The sequence below is a fragment of the Boleophthalmus pectinirostris genome, unplaced genomic scaffold (assembly GCF_026225935.1).
Source record: "Boleophthalmus pectinirostris isolate CB_2022bp ecotype Guang Dong unplaced genomic scaffold, ASM2622593v1 HiC_scaffold_3, whole genome shotgun sequence".
NCBI classification, from domain to species: domain Eukaryota; kingdom Metazoa; phylum Chordata; class Actinopteri; order Gobiiformes; family Gobiidae; genus Boleophthalmus; species Boleophthalmus pectinirostris.
The window spans coordinates 21,049,762-21,071,374 of NW_026571299.1; the positions used below are offsets into that span (position 1 = coordinate 21,049,762).

General features: G+C 42.4%; 1 protein-coding gene and 1 long non-coding RNA gene across 3 annotated transcripts in view; one reads left to right on the forward strand and one right to left on the reverse strand.

The window, feature by feature from the left end:
• The window catches only part of tgm2b (transglutaminase 2b), a 33,207-nt gene extending 13,233 nt beyond the window's left edge, over positions 1 to 19,974 (forward strand). For both annotated transcript variants that reach the window (XM_055160600.1, XM_055160598.1), the window contains exons 2-13: positions 98 to 280; positions 2,153 to 2,371; positions 4,687 to 4,805; positions 6,474 to 6,602; positions 8,529 to 8,706; positions 10,261 to 10,393; positions 10,558 to 10,664; positions 12,102 to 12,341; positions 13,584 to 13,862; positions 14,436 to 14,596; positions 15,308 to 15,444; positions 16,847 to 19,974. In XM_055160600.1, the coding sequence (XP_055016575.1) occupies positions 98 to 280; positions 2,153 to 2,371; positions 4,687 to 4,805; positions 6,474 to 6,602; positions 8,529 to 8,706; positions 10,261 to 10,393; positions 10,558 to 10,664; positions 12,102 to 12,341; positions 13,584 to 13,862; positions 14,436 to 14,596; positions 15,308 to 15,444; positions 16,847 to 16,997 (2,036 nt within the window). In that variant the 3' untranslated portion in view covers positions 16,998 to 19,974. The remainder of the gene's footprint in view (positions 1 to 97; positions 281 to 2,152; positions 2,372 to 4,686; positions 4,806 to 6,473; positions 6,603 to 8,528; positions 8,707 to 10,260; positions 10,394 to 10,557; positions 10,665 to 12,101; positions 12,342 to 13,583; positions 13,863 to 14,435; positions 14,597 to 15,307; positions 15,445 to 16,846) is intronic.
• On the reverse strand, positions 2,317 to 16,929 carry LOC129411038 (uncharacterized). The gene is made up of 3 exons (XR_008633108.1): positions 16,797 to 16,929; positions 15,941 to 16,028; positions 2,317 to 2,388 (listed from the first exon to the last, which is right to left on the reverse strand). It is a non-coding gene; the product is annotated as an uncharacterized LOC129411038 (long non-coding RNA).
• Positions 19,975 to 21,613: the final 1,639 nt, after the last annotated feature.

The window sequence follows — 21,613 nt, forward strand, 5'->3', positions numbered from 1 at the left end:
TTCAAGTCTAACAGAGCTTCACATAGAACAGTACCTGCAGTTTGCTTCACACCCCATTGAATCTTTTGATATAATATGATTTATTTGTATTTTTCAGAGCTGAACATCGAGCGCGTGTCTCTGGAATGTGAGTTTAATAACATGGACCATCGCACGGATCTGAACGGAGTGGACCGCCTCATCGTCAGGAGAGGACAGGCGTTCACCATCAGCCTGTACCTGAAACCAGGGAGCAGCTACGAGTCAGGAACCAGCAGCCTCACCTGTGTGGCAGAGACAGGTGAGAGGTGAGGGGCCAGGTGAGAGGGGAGGGGTCAGTCTCACCTGTGTGACAGAGACAGGTGAGAGGGAGAGGGGAGGGGTCCACCTGTCAGAGACAGGTGAGAGGAGGGGCCAGTCTTACCTGTGTGGCAGAGACAGGTGAGAGGGGAGGGGCCAGTCTTACCTGTGTGGCAGAGACAGGTGAGAGGGGAGGGACCAGTCTCACCTGTGGGGCAGAGACAGTTGAGAGAGGAGGGGCCAGGTGAGACGGGAGGGGTCTGTATCACCTGTGGGGCAGAGAGAGGGGAGGGGCCAGGGGAGAGGGGAGGGGTCTGTATCACCTGTGGGGCAGAGAGAGGTGAGAGGGGAGGGGTCTGTATCACCTGTGGGGCAGAGAGAGGTGAGAGGGGAGGGGCCAGTCTCACCTGTGGGGCAGAGGAGAGAGGGGGCCAGGTGAGACGGGAGGGGTCTGTATCACCTGTGGGGCAGAGAGAGGGGGAGGTGTATCACCTGTGGCAGAGAGAGGTGAGAGGGGAGGGGTCTGTATCACCTGTGGGGCAGAGAGAGGTGAGAGGGGAGGGGCCAGTCTCACCTGCGGGGCAGAGAGAGGTGAGAGGGGAGGTGCCAGTCACAAAATTTAAGTTTTTTCAACTTCTGACTCAAACGCCCTAGATGCGTGTCCAGAGCGTTGACGCCTGAACGCTCAAGACGCGCAGCATCAGTGGCAGATTCTCCTCATGCTGACGCCTGAAGACGTGCCATAAAAAAGCAGAACACCCTAGACGCACGTCCACATAGACTTTGCATGTCCACTGGAGGCCTTGACACTCAGGTCTGAATGCAGCGTTAGTCTTAGTTTGAGTCCTGGCCTACTGCACTTTGCCTCAGCAGTTATAAACCTCACCGCATGTTGCTGGGATTTATTCTTTATCCACAACCTAAACACAAAGTGGACCATGCTCAAGTCCAGGCTGATATCTGTTTTCTACAGAGGGACCTCAGTCTGATTCCTCTGTCGCATCTCGAAGTAAAACCAAACACAACTGTTCACTCAGATTCGTTTTTTTCAGTGATGCATGCTCATTATTTATCATTGTTAATTTTAACAAAATATAATTATAATTTATTTATAATTTTTTAAAATAATTTTTACTTTTGAAGAAGAAGAAGTGTATATTCTGAAGCCCTGGAAAGAACCGTGCTCTTATCAAACAGGAAATGATTGAGGAAAAATAGTGACACGTTTCTGTATCCGTTTCTTGTTACTAAAGTTTTCACTGCCAAAGGAAATGCTTTGTGCCAAAGAGGAACCACATGTTTAAACAGAGATAACAACAAGCCAAAGCTCACACACAACATCACAATATGTACACTTATAGGCAAATATTTCATAACAAAATGTTTAATTAAATGAATAAAATTGCCTAATATCTTCCCACTATTTAAAACAGAGAAGCTGTTGGGGAAGATTTAATCTCATCACAAACGTGATGTTGGTTTCATTAGACTTGATCCAGAAACAAAAATGTTTCATTCTACGAACACCAAAACTAAAAAAGAAAAGATGGACTGAGGTTAGTAATGGTTATAGCCTATTGTAAGTAATGTATTAATACAAGAGCAAACAACAGCAGAAGCAGTTGTAGTAGTAGTAGTAGTAGTAGTAGTAGTAGTGGTGGTACTAGTAGTTGTAGTGGTAGTAGTAGCTGTAGTTGTAGTATCAATATAGAAGTAGTCATGTTAAATTGGTAGTCAGGTGGTCTTGTGTTTTATCTTTCTATTGTTAGTCCTTTGTCTTCCTAAGTTTGACATATAACAAAGTGGGAGGGCATCTGACACACAGGAGTATAGGAGGATGGGAGGGCATCTGACACACTGTGTTGTCTTTCAGGTCCGGAGCCCTCAGAGGAGTATGGGACCCGTGCAGTCTTTGGCCTGTCCCAGAACATCAGCACCTCTGCTTGGAGTGCAGCTGTGACTAGTCCTCCAGGGGACATGGTGGCACTGTCACTGTGTGCGTCTCCTCGGGCTCCTATTGGACGGTACACTGTGAGGCTGGGCTCATCTGTAGACATCCAACTCATCCTGCTCTTCAACCCCTGGTGCTCAGGTGAGTGTGGGGCTGGGCTACAACACAGACATGAGATTATTCTCATTACAGTTCAAATAGTTTCATGATAAGGTTAAAGTTATCCCTCTGGAGACACCCATAGTCTGGATAATAGAAGTGCACTGGAGGAGGGATGTCACCCACAGAGTTCAGCTGCAGCCAAATGAAGCTCAGTGAGGCTAGCAGAAAGCAAGAAAGTAGTGTGTGTGAGTGTCGGTGGTGGTCAGAGGTGCTAATGGCACAGTTTGGCAGCGTGTTTCCGTTAGTCTGCCCCAGGGCAGCTGTGGCTACAATAGTAGCTTACACCACTGGTTGTGGAGTGAATGAACAATGAAATGTAAAGCTCTCTGCGTGTCTTGAAAGGTACTACATAAATACAATGATTACAGTAGCAACCAGGGACCATATTTGGACATATACACAAAACCAAAGAGCCAATCAGGAGTGAGGCTGTTGAAGGTACATGCCCCCTCCCACCTGTACTGCTGGTTTCACAGGGGACGGACGCCTAGCAATGAGGTTGTCAATCAACCTGTTGCTAGCACTGTCAGGAGCGACCTTGATGTAAGCAGCCATTGGACTGGGCTGTTCTTAATGTTCATATCTTATATCTTAGAGACAAAAGAGTGAAATAAAAACACCAGGATCATGTAGAGCTGGTTAATACAAACATCCTAAGACCAATATGATGAGACTTACAGCAGCAGATACAGAGATGTGACAGTTTTTCAATAGAAAGTAAACTGCAAACCAGAGCTCAAAGGAATCACATCAGGGCCATGCTCACTTTCTGTTTATATTTATAGTCTATGATTTGAGCAGTGGACCCATCTTGGTCAGAAGTACCTCAATGCATTTGACCTATTGTGCATGATAAGGCTGATGTTTTGGGGGAAACCAGAGTGCCTGGAGGAAACCCACCCAGACACAGTGAGAACATGCAAACTCCACACAAATTATGCTTTTGGGTGGTATATAGTTGTAATCTATGAAGCTGGTGCACCGTTGTTTATATTTGGAATAATTGGAATTGCAGTATTGATCTAAAACAACTATAGTCACAACTATGGATTTGATGCAGTTCACGCTCGTGAGCAGTAGAAAATATTATTAAAAATAATCATGCAGGTTTACCTTTCTGACTCTACTCTTCCGTTGTGGTGGTCATATCATGTATGAGCTGAGGATGGGCCTCTCCAGTTGGCCACTTTTTAAGCCCCGAGTCCAAACAGGGACACAGCTCATTAGTCAAACTGTCATTTAAAAGATCCAATGAAGTCAGAGAAACAGGATCAGTAGGCAGACCCATCTGTGGTGGAGCCGTTTGGTCTATGAAACCGTTCCTCTGGGGATGGGACCCTGAGCAGAGCAGGGTGTCTGTCCACAAAGTGCGATTGAGCGACGACTGCGCAAAACCCTGTGGGGCGTGACTCTGAGCCAGTCCATTCGTCTGTGATCACCCACGGTCTAAGCGGCCCAACACTCATATCTGTAACAAAGCCTGGACCACGCCAGGGGTAGCCTGGCTCAGGCTCCCCCATGCAATAAATGGTCCAGAACCCAAGGACAGGACACTTGAGTAATTTTTCAGAAAGACATGTGAAATGAGGTGTCCTAATAGGGCATGCGTATGCACCAAATAATAATAATAATAACAATAACAATGAATCGGTTTTATATATCGCTTTTCTGGACACTCAGAGACACCTGAAGACTAATGGAAGCGAGGTTTCCAATCTGAGATATCAGCCCCTCCGACCACCACCATCTCTCACGCACACACCACATTCACACTACAAATTGGCTATTGCTGTGTCATTATTTCATTTAGTTGACTTTAGTACTTTCTTATGTCTCACTATGGTATTTTATTTATTTAATTTGTATTATTATGTAATTGTTACATTGGTTGCTTGTGGGATGCCTTGCCTGAAGCTCAGGGAAGGCTTTAAACTTTAGTTATAGTGACAGGAGTAATAGTAAGTCTAGCATTGATAAAGAAGTAGTAGTAGAAGTAGTGGAATTATTAATAATATTAATTAAAGTATTAGCTGTTGTAGTAGTAGCATTATCTGTTAGTTTTTCCCAGGAGATGCAGTAGTAGTAGTAGTAGTAGTAGTAGTAGTAGTAGTAGCAGTACTCTTTCTTCAGAGGATGAGGTGTAGTAGTTGTAGTAATAATAGCAGTAGTTTTATCTCATTATCTTTGTTCAGGAAAGGCAGTACATGGAGAGAGAGGAGAAACTTACTAGGTACTAGTAGTCGTAGTAGCAGTATTAGAAGTTGTAGTAATGACAGAACTATCTCTTTCTTCAGGAGATGCTGTGTACATGGAGAGAGAGGAGGATCTGGCTGAGTACATTTTGTCTCAGGACGGACTCATTTACAGAGGCAGCTTCAAGTACCCCTACGGCACCCCCTGGAGCTACGGACAGGTACTGCAAATCCTTCAAACTAAAGTACTCCAAATACTAGAAGTACCAATAAATAGGGTTAGGTTAGTGTCAAAAGTATTGAAAATCAGATACTAATTCATACTAAAACTAGTGTTAAAACTAGCACCTGACTGATATGGATTATTTTGGATCTGATATGATACCGATAAAACGTGTTTTAGAGCTGATATAACAGCCGATATATTTAGTGATGTAAAAATTCTTTAAATCTGTAAATCTTCAGCTAATTCTGAAACTTAGGTTTGGGACTATTGGATTTGAAATTGTGTTTATTTAGGCTGTTTGTAGAAGAGCGGCGTATTTTCAAGTGGACTTCAGTGTAGCAAAATTACTAACAACACCACCTGGTGAAAGCAGGACGCAGTATTGTCCCCACTCACTATAGGCACATATACTTTGCACTGAGTTTATTATCCATATTTGCAAGGTGTTAATCATACAATCAAATAAACCATAGCGACATATCGTATAGATTTCACCACCGCACGCCACCCAAATATGCTGAGAACCATAAAAACACAACCCATGTTAACCTCGCGCACGCCGTTACTGAGCCAGCAAGACCATTTCACCACTTACTCCCATGATGCCCACACACTCTCTGCAATTACTGAGCTGGACACCTCGCAACAGTAATCTTAGTGCGCCTAAACGAGGTCCACTTGGGGCCTCACGTCTTGCGGCCATGACAGCTTGGCTTCGCCACCGAGCGACGTCAGCGGTCCGAGATCAGGAGGGAGGGGTGAGCGTAGCGCATAGCCCTCCTTTTATAGGCGGGTTTGTGACAAATAAACTCGATACTATCACACATTTCTGTTCTTCTGTCTCTTTACGTCATATTTAAAGACAGTAGATCAGCCTAATGGCATTTTTCCATCACACTCTAGACAGTAAACAAAGTAAGTAAACTACCACTTTTACCACTTAACAGTTAGTGTAAATATGTGCACACCACAGTCATTAAATTACAGTTGTAAATGCGGATCCTTCCCATGTATGAAGTTTTCCTGAATGTCTTTAGAATGATGTTGAGTTGTATCAGAACAAGTAGAAGACACATAGACTAGTATAGACACATGGACCAACATGGACCTACTGCACCACTGACCATTACACACATATAAAGGGCCCATCTCATGCAAAATAACTCTTTTCACATTGTATCTTCTGCACATAAACAAGCACAGTTTGGGTTTTGTAACATCCATTACACAATACTTCTGAAATCTTACTGATTTCTTGGAGAAAGTCACAGACCAGGAACTATGTAAGACCGACTATTGCTCCTCCCCCTGCCTGTCCTGAGAAAGCACAGGCTCCGCCCTCCAAACATGGCGTAGTTTTAAGTTTAAACACACTGGACTTTCTGCATTGAACCTGGCAACCCTAATAATGAGAGGCTCATTCTGCTTTCTGATGGGTCTGAGGTTCTCAGAGTGATTATCCAAACACCAAAATATGTAATAAACAACTTCTCCATCGTGTCCAATGTTTTTGCAATTTTTAATAAATCAGCATTACAGTTGTTATCAGTGTGCGCTATATTTGATTTAAACATGAACACAGCTAGATCATGTTTGTGGACTCTAAAATCAAACTCTTACAAGTAACTGTTCCTTTAAATGTCTTTTTTCTTCTTGTCCACAGTTTGAGAGTGGGATCCTGGACGTGTGTCTCCAGATCCTAGACATGAATCCCAAATGTCTGAAGAACCCTGGGAAAGACCACTCAGGCCGGAGGAACCCCATCTACGTGTGCAGAGTGCTCAGTGCCATGGTACGACTGATGAACATTTATGTTTTTTTTATTTTATTTTTCTACTAGTTAGTAAAACAAAGCATAAATTTAACACATACAAAACCCTGTAGATACGACAGCAGTGACACACAACACTTTAGTTTTACTGTGTGCAGGGAAAATATGTCACTCATTTTACCAGATCTTTGTAAATTTTTTCCCCCTAACAACATGGTACTGCACACACCTGTACTATTAGAACAACACCCTTCGAATTTGAGATCGGTCGGATGAGCGGTTAGAGAGTTAAGCATGAAGCAGACAAACTAACAGACACACAGACAGGCGTCCCTTGAATTAATAGATAAAACGGTGTTCCCTCATGATAAACATGCCTGAAGAGGTTTTAAATGTTATCCATACATGTTTGAGTAATCTAGTGATCTCTCCTCGGCCCTATTCAAAGCTCTAAGATTCTGTCCAATGCTCCACCCAAAAGCTCTACACTACAACTTCACAAACCTGATGCGATGTTTGTGGGAAACTTATTAAACAAGTTGTAAATTTGTTGTAAAATAGAGTTTTCAGAATAATAAAAGGTGAACACAGTGGTCTAAATATAATATGTGTTAGTGGTGAATACCTCATCAAAGTAAAATCCCCGCCTCTGAAAGCTTGATTTTGCATAATAGAGTGCTGAGAAAAAGTATTTTCCTTCCTGTTTTCTTACTTTGTTGCATGTGTGTCACACTTAACTGTTTCAGATCATCAAACAAATTTAAATGTTAAACAAAGATAACCCAAGTAAACATAAAATCCAGTTTTCTGGATTTTATAACACTCGCCAAACCTACATGATGCTGTGTGAAAAAGTAATTGCCCCCTTGTTAAATGATGAGGAAACTGTGATTGATCATATTATAGGCTCTATTCACGTTACAAATCATGAAAACGTTTGGAAAGATGTGATTACAACTTCCCAGGTCCAGTTTTCTTCATCTCCATGTTAAAGTAGCGTTCCGTTATGTTCGGCTCATCAACAATTCCAACCATACCTCAGTTTTCATCATTTCCCCACTGACACACAAATCCGAGTGCACTGGTACACGTGATTAGAAGAGATGAACAGCCAAATTCCAGATGATTCCAAACAGCACATACGTCTGCAGTCTTCATTTTACCGCTGATCATATTTACTTCAGTTGGTTTGATCACAGTCGGTCAGCGAGTCCAGTGTCGGGAGCTACACCGGAAGTTGCATGTTTCCAAACGTCTTCCTGGTTTGTGACGTAAGTGTGAATAGGGACTATTGTGGAAGACTGAGTTAAATTCCATAGCCACACCCAGGCCTGATGCTGCCAGACCTTTCAAATAAAGAGACTCATTTAAATAGAACCTGTCCGACAAGGAGTAGTAGGCCATATTGAACCCAAGACATCATGCCATGATCCAAAGAAATTCAGGAGCAGAACAAGAACAAAAGTAATTGACATGTCTCAAGCTAGACAAATTTCAGACTTGATCCCAATTGAGATGCTGTTGCATGACCTTAAAAAGGCAGTTCATGCTTGGAAACCCTCCTTTGTGGCCAATTTAAAATAATTCTGCAATGAAGAGTGGGCCAGAATTCCTCCACAGCGATGTGAAAGACTCATTGGCAGTTATCGCAAACGCTTGACTACAGCTGGGGCAATTACTTTTTAATATGGGCCATGTCGGTTCAGATGGATTTTTTCCTTTAATAAATAAAATCGGCACTTAAACCTTATTTTTATGTTTACTTCTGACTTATCTTTGTCTAATATTTAAGGTAGCTTGATCTGAAATGGCTAAGAGTGACAAAGGTGCAAAAAATTAAGAAATCAGTTAGATAAGCATTTTCAAATATAAGATATACTTTACAAATACTTTTTCACAGCCCTGTAGGTCCATTTTAAACATATTTCTGTCCTCGTGTGTATGCAGGTGAACTGTAATGATGACAGGGGTGTGCTATTTGGGAAATGGCAAGGTGGCTTCGATGGAGGAGAGAGTCCCATGTTCTGGAAGAGCAGTGTGGACATCCTGCGGCGCTGGGAGGCCAATGCCTGTGCTCCGGTCAAATACGGACAGTGCTGGGTGTTTGCTGCAGTCGCCTGTTCCGGTCAGATATCACTCTCTCTCATTTAAAGGGGCACTGTGGAACTTTTCGGGTATTGATACTTTGCAGTGACATCATGCTGGGGTGTTCCACATGTATCTCTATGGTGGAATGTTCAGGAATTATCATGGAGACACAATGCACATATTAGCAGTCTCAAGAAACTCTTATGTGTAAGACATACATAAGACAGCACAAATCATCTCAGCTGTTGTAGTTCTTTGTGTGAAAATAAAGCTAGTCTACTCTGTCTGAAGCTGTTACTTGAGTAACAGCTTCAGACAGAGTAGTGCCTATAGTTAGCATCACTCGGGCAACAGTAGCTCAGTTGGTAGAATGAAGGATCCGAAGGTTGGTGGTTTGAATCCTACTCTTGACATAAACATTGTTGGCTGAGCAGTCAGATCAACTGACTTGGCGATGTGAATCCAGCTCCCACAGATGAAGGCTGTTGTTATGTCCTTGGGCAAGACACTTCCCACCTCGCCTCCAGTGTCTGTGTGCACTGGTGTATGAGTGTGTTTGTGAAAGGGTGGGTGGTTCCTTGTTGTACAGTACTTTTTTCACAGCATGAGACAGTGGCAGCAGGGTACCGCCTGAGTTCACCTCAACTGGCTCCTCTTGACGTGGAGCTCCTCCCGTGTGACTGAGCTCCTCACCCTATCTCTAAGGGAGTGCCCAGCCAGAGTACCCAGGCTTCTTGGAGTCCCTGGGAGGAGTACTAGACAGTGCACCGACCGTGGACTCCATTGTTCTACTGGGGGGACTTCAACGTCCACGTGGGCAATGACAATGACACTTGGGGAGGGGTGATTGGGAAGAACAGCCTCCCTGATCTGAACTCGAGCGGTGTTCTGTTACTGGACTTCTGGGCTAGTCACAGTTTGTCCATCTGACCGTGTCATCTGACCTCCGGCCGCGTGTCTTGGACACTCGGGTGAAGAGAGGGGCTGAGCTGTCAACTGATCACCACCTGGTTGTGATTTGGGTTTGCTGGGGGAAGAGGAAGCCGGAAAGACCTGGCAGGCCCAAGCGTGTAGTGAGGGTCTGTTGGGAACATCTGGCAGAACCCTCTGTCAGAGGGACTTTCAACTTGCACCTCTTATGTTAATGATGTTTTAATGAAATTACCCTAACCAGTCATATCCCCTTTAAAGGTGCACTGTGCAACTTTTCTGGTGGAGGGTCCATCAAATGCTTTTCTTCATGGAGATGTTATTGCTCTGTCTGGAATGTTCCACAGTATGTTTGTTGTGTTGTGCCCTCATTTTATTATTTGTATTATTTGGGACCCTGCTAACAATGGCATTAAACCTTTCTATCTTCATGGAGACCAAACTAGATATTTTTGAGCTATAAAACCACCTGCAATTGAATAAATGTAAGGTAGAGCTGTTTAATGTCACACTGTGGAACATTCCAGGCAGAGTAATGACTCCATAGAAGCAAATAAAAAGTCATCTCTACCCCTGTATTTTCTCTTATCTGGGCTTGCAAAACTGAAGTATAACTAATACTAAGAGTTGTTTTAATGTGATCTTGTGTGTGTTTGCACAGTGGCCCGAGCTCTGGGGATCCCCTGCAGAGTCGTGACGAACTACCAGTCAGCTCACGACTCCAACGGCAACTTACTTATCGAACGCTACGTTGATGAGAACGGAGAGAGCAGAGGGAGAGGAGAGATGGTCTGGTACTGTGTTTTCCTCTGCTCATCTGACCCTCTCCTCTTCATCTGACCCTCTCCTCTTCATCTGACCCTATCCTCTTCATCTGACCCTATCCTCTTCATCCTCCTCTTCATCTGATCTGCTCCTCCAGTATGCTCACAAACTAACTGAACTGTGTTGTTTTTAGGAACTACCATTGCTGGGTGGAGAGCTGGATGACCCGCCCTGATCTGAAAAAGCCCGAGTATAATGGCTGGCAGGCCTACGACCCAACGCCTCAGGAGAAGAGTGAAAGTGAGTGTCATTTTAGGGATCGTTAAGGGCTGGTTAAAGTGCATTTGGCAGATTCATATATTTTACTAATAACATTTTGTAGTTTACTAAGTTTCTTAAGTTTAGTTTTAGTTTGGTGGGGTAGTATCTGTGGTCAGTCCTCATGACATTTTTTCTTGAGTGAAGTGTCAGTTTATGAATAAAGACAGAAAACAAACAGGAAGTAGCACTGAGTTCTAAAATCCCTTTACCTATGTCATCAACTGTCATCGATTCCATCCAAAATGCAGAGACAATGCACAAGGAAGAACTTTTACTGACACTGATTTGGCAAAATAAAGGTGTTATCATTTATTTTAACTGGTCGAATCATAAGCATTGTGTAATTTAGGTCTTTTGTCTTTTGGTTGCTAGGCAACATACCTCTATGAATATCACATCTTCTGCTCATGCCAACCAGGAAGTATAACATACACTAAAAGACTGAGCAAGATTTGTAGTTAAATATAATGAGTAGTGGCATAAATGAGTAGACTAATTTGTCATATGCACTTTAGCTCTTGCTTCAAAAAAAAATAAAAAATAAAAATAATAATAATAATAATAATAATGATAATTTTGTTGCACTTTAGTTTAGATATAGACTGAGGCAGTCCTGGTTTAGACCTGGTTCAGTTCTGACAGCCTGGTATAGTTCTTATTAAAGGGTCTGTACCCGTTTTTGTCAATGCAATAAAGTGAAACATTAACAAAATTTCCATTTCAATATTGTAAAACCAGTTCCTTGGGTCAAAATTAGACAAGTGCGGGCTGTCTGCATAAGGGTTCTACAGTTTGCCCATGTCACTCATATATTTCGGCATGTGAACAAGGAAAACAAAACAGGCGCACATGTGTGAGTGCTTCTTGCAGCCCGCAATAAGGAGAGCACTGCACACAAACATAATGTGACAAGTTAAACGCTCACACTAGGACTTTAGAATCGTGCTCAAGCATCATCCCAAAGCATGGTACTTTTGTCCAGTTGAACACAATCAAGGAGGTGGACCAAAGCATGGCACGGAGCTCATGTACGCGCACACCCACAACTTTACTCTACGAGCCCTATGTGTGCTGATGATACTCATACAAGGAAAACTGTGAATAAACTTTTTTCTCTGCTCCTACATTTTTTAACTTAGGGGCACGTGTGCTCCTGAAAATAAAAGTTAGTGTAGATCCCTGGTGGCCTCTGAACGTTATGAAAACTGTTGTGCTGAGGAATGAGGGATGATTTTGGACCACTGCTAACTTCACTAGTTATGTTTTTTTATGTTTTCAAGGATAAAATCAGCTACAGCATCTTTAAACCTGGTACAGTCTGTATTAAGCACTGGTTACAGGATTTAGTGCTTCACACTTAGTCCAGGTTTAGTCCTGTCCTTAGTCCTGCTTCAGTCCTGGTTTCTTGTCTTCCAGATGTGTATTGCTGTGGTCCGGTCCCAGTGCGGGCTATAAAGGAGGGGGATCTCACAATGAGGTACGATGCCCCCTTCGTGTTTGCTGAGGTAAATGCAGACCTGGTCACCTTCATGAAGAAAGCAGACGGCACCCAGAAGAAGCTTATCACCGAGACTCTGGTGGGTCAGAAGATCAGCACCAAGAGAGTGGGGAGAGACGACCGTGAGGACATCACACACCTGTACAAGTATCCTGAAGGTAATATACTACTGCTACTACTCACACACACACACCCCGCTTTCATTGTAGTCTTTCCTGAGGACACAGTGACAGAACTTGGAAATCTGTCCTCCAGCCTTTGGGTGGGGGACCACTGCTCTAACTGCTGAGCTGCTACTACTACTATTACTACCACTACTGCAGACTGCACATCACACAGTATCCAGAAGATAAAGAAGTGCTGCTACAACTATTACTGTAGAAGATGAAGTAATACTATTACTACTACCAGGAGTTTATCACACACCAAACCTGTACAAGTAACCAGAAAACAAAGTACTACTACTACTACTACTACTACTACTACTACTACTACTACTACTACTACTACTACTCTGTCATCATCCATCCACCCATCCATTTTCTTCCTCTTACCCGGGGCCAAACCGGACCCCCTCCGGCCCCTGACTGCGCCTAGAAATTCTGTCCATAAACACAATGAACAGAACCGGTGACAAAGGGCAGCCATGGCGGAGTCCAACACGCACCGGGAACAGGTCTGACTTACTGCCAGCAATGAACACAGCTCCTGCTCTGGTCATACAGGGACCGGACAGCCCATCAATCTGCTCCTGGTCCGGCCCTTCCATCAAATTTTAGAACCCTTTTTGGCCCACGACCCAATAACTTTACTCACCCCTGGGTTAGGGTTAGTTACTAACCAAGCCCAGCACTGACAAGGTGGAATGGCCCGAAATACAAGGAGGACATTGCATTTAATTTTATTAGCAAGTGTATCTGTGTGGCCATACCAGCCTATCAAAGCCTGATCCTGTCAGATCTCAGAAGCTCAGCAGGGCCTGGTCAGGACTTGGATGGGAGAATGCTGGGAAAATCAGGTGCCACAGGGGACACCAGTCGTAAAAAACTGTTGTTGTGTCCTTAGGCAAGACACTTCACCCACATTGCCTAGTATGAAAGTGGTGTGTGTGTGTGTGTGTGTGTGTGTGAGAGTGATGGTGGTGGTTGGAGGGGCCGATGGCGCAGATTGGCAGCCTCGCTTCTATCAGTCTGCCCCAGGGCAGCTGTGCTACAGTACTAGCTTACCACCACTGAGTGTAGAGTAAATGAATAATGATCTGTAAATCGTCTTTGAGTGTGATGCATTTTTATTATTAAAAAGACAGAAGTGTCTTTGAGCTCATATCTAGTTACAGACTTACCAGTATAAACTATAAAGGATAAAGGTTGTAAATACTATGTGAACTGTTTGTGTCCCAGGCTCACAGGAGGAGAGAGAAGTGTTTGAGAGAGCCGAGCATCAGGCTAAGCTCAACAAGCGGCCGGAGGAGGGGTCGGGTCTGCAGCTGTCAATTAAAGTGTCCGTGGACATGAGGAAAGGCTGTGACTTTGATGTTTTTGCGCTGGTGTCGAATGGGACAGACTCGGTTAAGATGTGTCGCCTGGTGTTTGGCTCCTGTGCTGTGTCCTACACCGGAGTCCTGGGAGCAAACTGCGGCTTCAAGGACCTGCTCAACGTGGAGCTGCAACCAGGGGGAGGTAGTGAGCACAAACAAACAAAAACAAACCTGGAGTTGTGTTTTGTTTCATCCACATGTTTGAGTAACCCTTTATTATTAGTCTCCAAAGCTCAAAATGCTCCACCTTGTGATGTCATGTAGTATTTGTTTTCAAGTTTTTACCATGTTATAGTTGTTTCCCCTGTGTTCTTCTCTCAAACAGAAAGCACTCTATTTCACCTTGTTATGTCATATTTAGCCCTGGAGTTGCCAGTGTCTACTGAACTGAAGGTAAAAGGTTGCTGTTAACTAACAAACTTCTTTTTCAGGACATCACAAGGTGGAACAGAGCATTTTGAGCTTTTAAGATGTCGATAGACTAATAATAAAGGATTACTCAAACGTGTGAATGAAAAAGTATACAACTCTAAGTCTGTTTCTGAGGAGGGAACCACATGGATTACAACTCACAAGAGTCAGTTTTGCATATTCTATAGCTACTTAAAGCTGAAGTATTGATATTGGAAGTGAAAACACTGGATTGGTGCAGCTGTAGTCCCAACTTTACCTTGTCTTTCAGACCAAAATAACTGAACACATGTATTTGTTGCAGAGAGGAAGGTCCCACTGAGGCTGAACTACTCTAAGTATGGCTCTGAGCTGACAGAGGACGGCCTGATCCGACTCGCTGCTCTGCTCTACGACTACAGCACAGGGAACATCCTGATGGCCGCCAGGACCATTGTCCTGACCAACCCTGAGATCAAGGTCAAGGTGAGTGTGAGAAGGAGGAGATACAAACAGGAGAGTGAGTGTGGCCATTTCTTTCTATTATTCTGTCCCTGTGAGGTTTTTGCCAAGTCCCGCTAAAATCAATGAAGCCTGACAGACCGGACAACGGACAGGGACTGACTGGACAGCGGACAGGGACTGACTGGACAGCGGACAGGGACAGACCGGACAGCGGACAGGGACAGACGGACAGCGGACAGGGAGTGAGTGGATATATCCACCATATTAAGTTGTAGTAAAGATGACCCGATTACTTGTAGGTGTAGTTCATTTCAGTCTGTGGCATTACTTGTGTTGCCCTACTATGAGGCACGTGTGTCTCACTCACCTCATATTCAAGAACTCTGTTTTATATTGCGATATTATTTGGGTCCATGAGGACTAGACAAGAAGAGATTTTGACTTAATATACTGTAAATAAATGGTATGGCTCTATTCACAATTTTGGCCAAACCATTTCTCATTCATTTAGATTTTATATTTCCCTTAAACAGCTCTTCAAATGTATGCAACTGACCAGAATCCATTTATCGTCCATGCCAATCGAGATAATTTTTTACATGTTCACAATCTTCATCTGACTATTACATATTACATGATCTTGTTCCTTCCATATAGTCACAGTACTTTGACTGGAGTAGAGTTGTTTTTTTTTTTATATAGAAATGCTTTGTGTATCTTTGTGGTTTTCAGATCTTGGGCGAGCCAAAGGAAAACCGTAAACTGGCCGCAGAGATCAGCCTGAAGAACCCTCTGCCTCAGCGTCTGGACAAATGCTGCTTCAGCATCGAAGGGGCCAATCTCACAGGAGGGACCGTCATAACTGAGAGGTGACCGGAAGAGTCCTGGTTTAGACTTGGGTTAGACCTGGGTTAGACCTGGTTCAGATCTGGTTCAGATCTGGTTTATATCTGGTTTAGATCTGGGTTAGACCTATCAAGTCTCACAGGAGGGATTAACATATCTGAGCGGTGAGAGGAAGGAGTCCTGGTTTAGACTTGGTTTAGTCCTGGGTTCTCAATGTGGCTGCGCTATCACTTTGAGACAAACATTCAGCATGTTTATATTTCCTGCTAATGGTTTGTGAGAGCTAGAAACAAATAGTATCTGTCTATTGTATTGGCTATTGCTTTAGCATTTGTGAGAAAAAGCTGAAAAATTGCTGGTTTCAGATCACATCGCAATATTCTATAGGCCAATAATATTTAAAACAGATGGGGGCAGGTAAAATGAATATTGTTCAGCTGCAGATTTTTGTTATAATAGAGCATGATCTTTGGTCTAGTCAATATTAGAAATGATCAGGTTTGATATGCAGGAATTTACCTTTTTGATAGTTCATGGCGAAATACAGTATAATTACTGGGAAAAACTGACTCTTGCCCCCATCACTGAAGCATGACACCATCACATTCTAGAATATGAAAAACACAAAAACGTTGAAAATTACAGGAAGTAGAGAGTTCTTTTTTTAGAGTTTCATATTGATGATGTCACAGTATGGACAAAAGTTCGGCACAATTTCCACAAGAAACCTGATTTTCTGATACTTTAAACATGATTTCAACAAAATAAAGGTGTTTTCTTATTATTCTATTTGTCAAATCATAATTTCTGTGTACACTACTGGAGTTTTGGTCCAGTGTACAACATGGTTGCCAGGCAACACTTATGGAATTCCCTAGAGTGATGTCATGATTTCCAAGCAGGAAGTAAAATATAAAACCTAAAATAATGCCAAACTGGAGGGAAAAATATATATATTTTTTGTATAATCTTAAATATAATGATCTGAACTGTGTTTTGAAGTAACGTCTCTATGCACTTTAACTACTCACTAGGCTTGTCATGATAATCACACTATTGTACAATACATTTTATGCGAGCTGGAGCAATAGATTTTGGAGCTCAGTATTTATCGAGTGTACATTTTCTTTGCCATACTGAGGAGATTTTTTTTTTTTTTTCTGTTATACACATTTTGAGCTATAGACAGTTAAATAAATAACATATTGGTTCATTCTGCATTTTATTTGTTTTAAGAGTACAGTATATTTAAAATGTGTTTACTGGAATGATCCTGCTTTATCTCAGTGGCATTAAGTAGTTTCAGTATTATTGTTTATAGCAATATTTCTCTAGACCATTATATCATGATTCCAAATGTGTTATCACTACTCACCTTAATCCATCAGCAGAATTGACTGTAACTTTGAAATGTTGACCTTTCAGCCTGGGACAGTCGGTGGAGCCGGGAGAAGAGGCTAAAGTGAAGATTTACTTCACACCATCGCGCTCCGGACTCAGGAAGCTCGTGGTGGATTTCGACAGCAGCCAACTGTGTCACGTCAAAGGATACAGGAACGTCATTATTGGGAAATAGAAACATCAGTGAAATAAATGGGAAAGAGTACATGTGTAAGAGACTGTTACTGGCGCTATAATATAGTATGTTTTGTCGTGCCTTAGAGATGGGGAAGTAGACTTGGGCAGGTGCCACAGTTGTTGTATTAAAGGTCCTATATCGCAGAGTATTGACTCTTGTGAACTTTAAACCAAGTTTGAATGTTACTGCATCAAAAACAGACCTGGTGTTTTGTTTGATTCACATATGCTTAAAGGTTGTATGGAGGATTTTTTTTGTTTGTTTTTGTTTCAAGTTGTCAATGATAGCATTATAGAGGTGCAGTAGCCTTTGTAATTATGATGACCAAAAAAAAGAGAATAAAAATTCATCAACTCTGGACGTGGTGGGCCAGCTAACATTTGCCAATAGATAACGACACTGCCTCGTAATCTGTTAGCTGACAGGCTGTCAATCAATCTCCCTAAGTTTCTAGCGTAACTGACTTGCCTGCGCGCCGCCGGTACGTGGTTTACGTACGCCTGTCACGCAGACGCAAGCCGCACAGACGCTGTTTACTCCACCAACGCAACAGTTCTTAGCGGCTTTTTTTGACCTATATCTTCCTCGCAGTTAGCACAAAGTTTGTTGCAATGGCGACAAGAATCCAGGAGCAGTTAGCCGCAAAAGAAAGTCCGTTTTTGAGGTCGCTGAAAGAAGAAGACAAGGGGAAAAGCAGCGAAGCCAAACTAAGGTGATTCTTGTAGATTCATTCCAGCGATGGCGCGACTGAAGCAGACGCATTGGTCGCCAAATTACTCCTGGACAGGTCACTTCTGCTTATTATGAAAACGTACTTTATTTCCAAGAGCTAGTCAAACGTTTTTCAGGACACGAAAGCGATATCCTATGTCTGAAAACATAATTTTCAAGGCAAAGAAAGAGTCCGCTTGCTGCTGCGTGTTGTAGCTAGTTCATTCGCACAGAATCTCCGCGCAACCTTCTCTGCATCCCTTTCCTCTCCCCGCTGCCCGATCCGCTCTTTCCCCTGCTCCTCACTTCTACGGGCACGGAATCTCCGCGCACCGCTCCCTCTCCTCTCTCCTCTCTCCTCTCCCTGCTCCGCTCTTCTCCCTGCTCCTCACTTCTCGTCCGTGAACGAAATGTCCGCGCACCCGCTCCCCCCGCTCCTCACTTCTCCACCTTGCCTAACCAACACTGTAGTTAGTTGTTTACAAGTCATGTGCAGCACCGGCTGTAAACAAACCTGTTTCTGGCGTAAAGAGGAGGCGGGAGAAGGCGTTTCTACGTAGGGAGCTGTAGGGGAGGGGGGGTGGTTTCACGCATGCGCAACATTTGAAAAAGGACAAACAGTCGCTGGATTTCTCGTTCCTTGGAAAATCCTCTATACAACCTTTAAGTAAGCCTTTATTATTATTCTGTCTATTTCTCTTAAGCTCAAACTGTTCTGTTCCACCTTGTGATGTCATGAAGTGGTAGTTTTCAAGTTAACGGTTCCTTTTATCAGTAAAGATTGGCAATTTCAGGGTTGAGAAGATCCAGATGAGTTTAGTGAAAATGTATGGAGTTTAAAAATACAATGGAGCACTTCCTGTATTACCACATGACATCACAAGGTGGAACAGTTTTCTGTTGGAGAGAAGAACTGACTAAATTCTGAACTGTCTAATTCTGTCGGGTTTGTGTGTTAAACATGTGCATGAAACAAAACACAACTCCAGGTTGGTGATGAGGGAACAACATTGTAACATAGATCAGAATATCTAATACCCTTAGAGGATTATTGCTTCAAACTCATGTTGATGTAGTTTTGTTTGAACTGTAACAGTTACACAGTTGCAGAATCCCTCTACCTTTGTCATTTAAAGGTCACATATGGTGCTTGAGCCTGTTGTATGGTTATAATCCACGACCCCCATGGATCATTATGTTATAATGTACACATTTTGAATTGCAATATTAATCTACAACAACTTAATAAAAGAAATAATCCATAGACTACCACGTTAGAAAACTGCTGTGCCCAGTGGGGACAAAATGTAAAAGTAGAAAAATTAAACAACTAAATATTTTCAGTCAAATCTTAAATTGAATTATGTTAATTTAAATTAGTAGTCTAACCTGTCAATTTTCTTAAACAGTGATACACAGTGTAAGAGAATTTAAGTCATTTATCCTCCACGTGCATGACTCACAGGAGCTGTATGTACATCATCATCTTCTCTTAGCAGAACATTTGTACACTATTATCTATATTGTCTATGGCATATTTCTGTCTAACCAGTGCATACTGGCCTTCAGAGTCTCACCACACTTGCTTTATAAAACTCCTCTTTAGAAGCTTAGTCAAGGGGCTTGAACACTCAAAGCTCATACTATGTTAACTTTTCAAGTCCCCCGGGCCATATTACTGATGCTAAATAAACTTCTCCAGCTTAAGACGTCCAGTTGGTCTCCAGCCTTTTACTTCCACCCTTTTTAGGACAAGCTGAAAAGTTCTACAACACACAGGATTCGGCAGATTGGCATACTCACATTTGTATATATGAAAAGAAATCCTGTGCTCTAAGTGTGATGTGCAGCTCTCCACAGGAGGGGCCAACAGGAGGGCCCCACAGCGTGCGGCGCTTTGTTGTCATGACATTTACGGCCACATCAGCTCCCATTGGACACCACAGTTTTCTAACACACTTGTTTCTTTTATTAAGTCATTTTAGATGAATGTTGCTTTTTGAAATATCCACAGGTGTGATCATAACCATATTCAGATTCAAGCACAATATGTCTTTAAAACTTTTTTAAACAGTGTACCAGTCTGTGTGGGTCCTGAAGCAGCTGTTGAAAACCGCTGACTGGCCGATTCTTTGGTGCTATTTTTTCTTTTGCTAAAACAATGTGACATTTATACATTTTATCTGCAGTGTGTGAGATAAATGCCTTTTTGCACTATAAGCGTTGCAATATTTCATTTAACCATTAAAGAACATATAGTCAATTTCCTGGTGTGTGTGTGGCTGCTTAAGTGATTGTTTAGGATCATGGAGGCTGATTGTAAAATGGGGTTGTCAAAAGTATTAAAAAATCAGATACTAAACTAGTATCAACACTAGGTACTAATTCCAGCAGGTATCGATACTAAAAAAAAAAGTCCCATTGTCGGCAGAAATTAACCTCTCCTGAATGTCTTCAGAATGATGTTGAGTTGTATCAGAACAAGTGTAAGAGCACATAGACTAGTATACACACATGGACCAACATGAACCTACTGCACCACTGACCATTACACATATATAACACACATGGTATTGAAAGAGAGTTTGAAATGAGAATTGTGACAACACTACTGCACTTGAAGTAGCCTGAAGTGTTTTCATCATGAGTGTGAGAAGAGGTGCAAATCAACAAATCAAACAGAAAAGGGCTCGGCTGTTGTACAACACACACATGATCAATGTATGGTCATATTGTGGGAGGAACCTCACTTCACATTCGGTGTGTGGTGGTTATTGTGGGAGGAGCCTCACTTGTTTGGTCAGTGCAGTGTGCTGGGAGGACGGAGCACCAGAAGAGGCTGAGCTCAGGTTCTGTACTGCCTCGTTCAAGAGGAGCTGTTTGTAGTTAATGCACTTTTAGGTGTTCATTTAATATTTTATATGTTTGTTAAAGATAAACCTACAAAAATATACATTTTAATCTTAAAAGGATTTACTTCCAAAAAGTCTCTTTGACCCGCTTTAGCAGCTCATTGTTTTAAAATAAGCGTATGTGTGAATTGTGTCAAAATGGTATCTGCTTAACATTCTGCCATAAAGATACATGTAGAGCACCCCCCTCATGATGTCACTGCCATATCAATAGTCTTTATAGTGAAAATGAGAGCAGAGAAGACAATTGTACACTGGGAGAGGTTGGAGGCTGGAAGATCTGTAGAAGATCTAAAGCTCCTGTGTAAGGGCAGGACTCCGGGACTGGCTCCTCTTCCTCATGGTCCTCGTCATACTCCTATTTGAGTGATATTTAGTTTGAAGTAACTGTACTTTTGTGGTCTAACTTTTGAAAATACCAGATTTTGTTCTTTATTTATTGTTTTGTCCTTGAAATTACATTAACTGCTCCTGTTTTTTGGCACAGGAGCTGTTCCTTCCAAGCGCTCTGCCTCATATAATGAGCTGCACCCCTGTGCTTTCTTCTTTCTTCTCTATGGGGCAAAGAATCCAGGATGTGTGCGGGATCAGATTGTATTGATTTCAATGTGTAGTATTTGGGCAGTGTGAAAAATCAAATGTCCAAAACTAAAATTTTATTAACTTTTCTAACCATGAACCATCATCATCACCATCACCAACTTAGTAAACTTAATGAACTGGACAAAACAGGAACCAGACCAGAATCAGGTCAGACCTGAGACTCAACTCTGCACAATCTACACTTTGTATATTTGATAGGGGTGTCAAATTATCGCGTTAATTGCGATTAATTAATTACAGTCATATTTAGCACATTATGTTTTTTAATCGCGTTAATCTCATTTTTAATCTCTAACTTTAGTGTTTCTGTATGTGAGTTGCTTTATTATAAAACCTGTTTTTATGTGTTGTTGGGACAACAACACACACACACAAAAAACACATTTA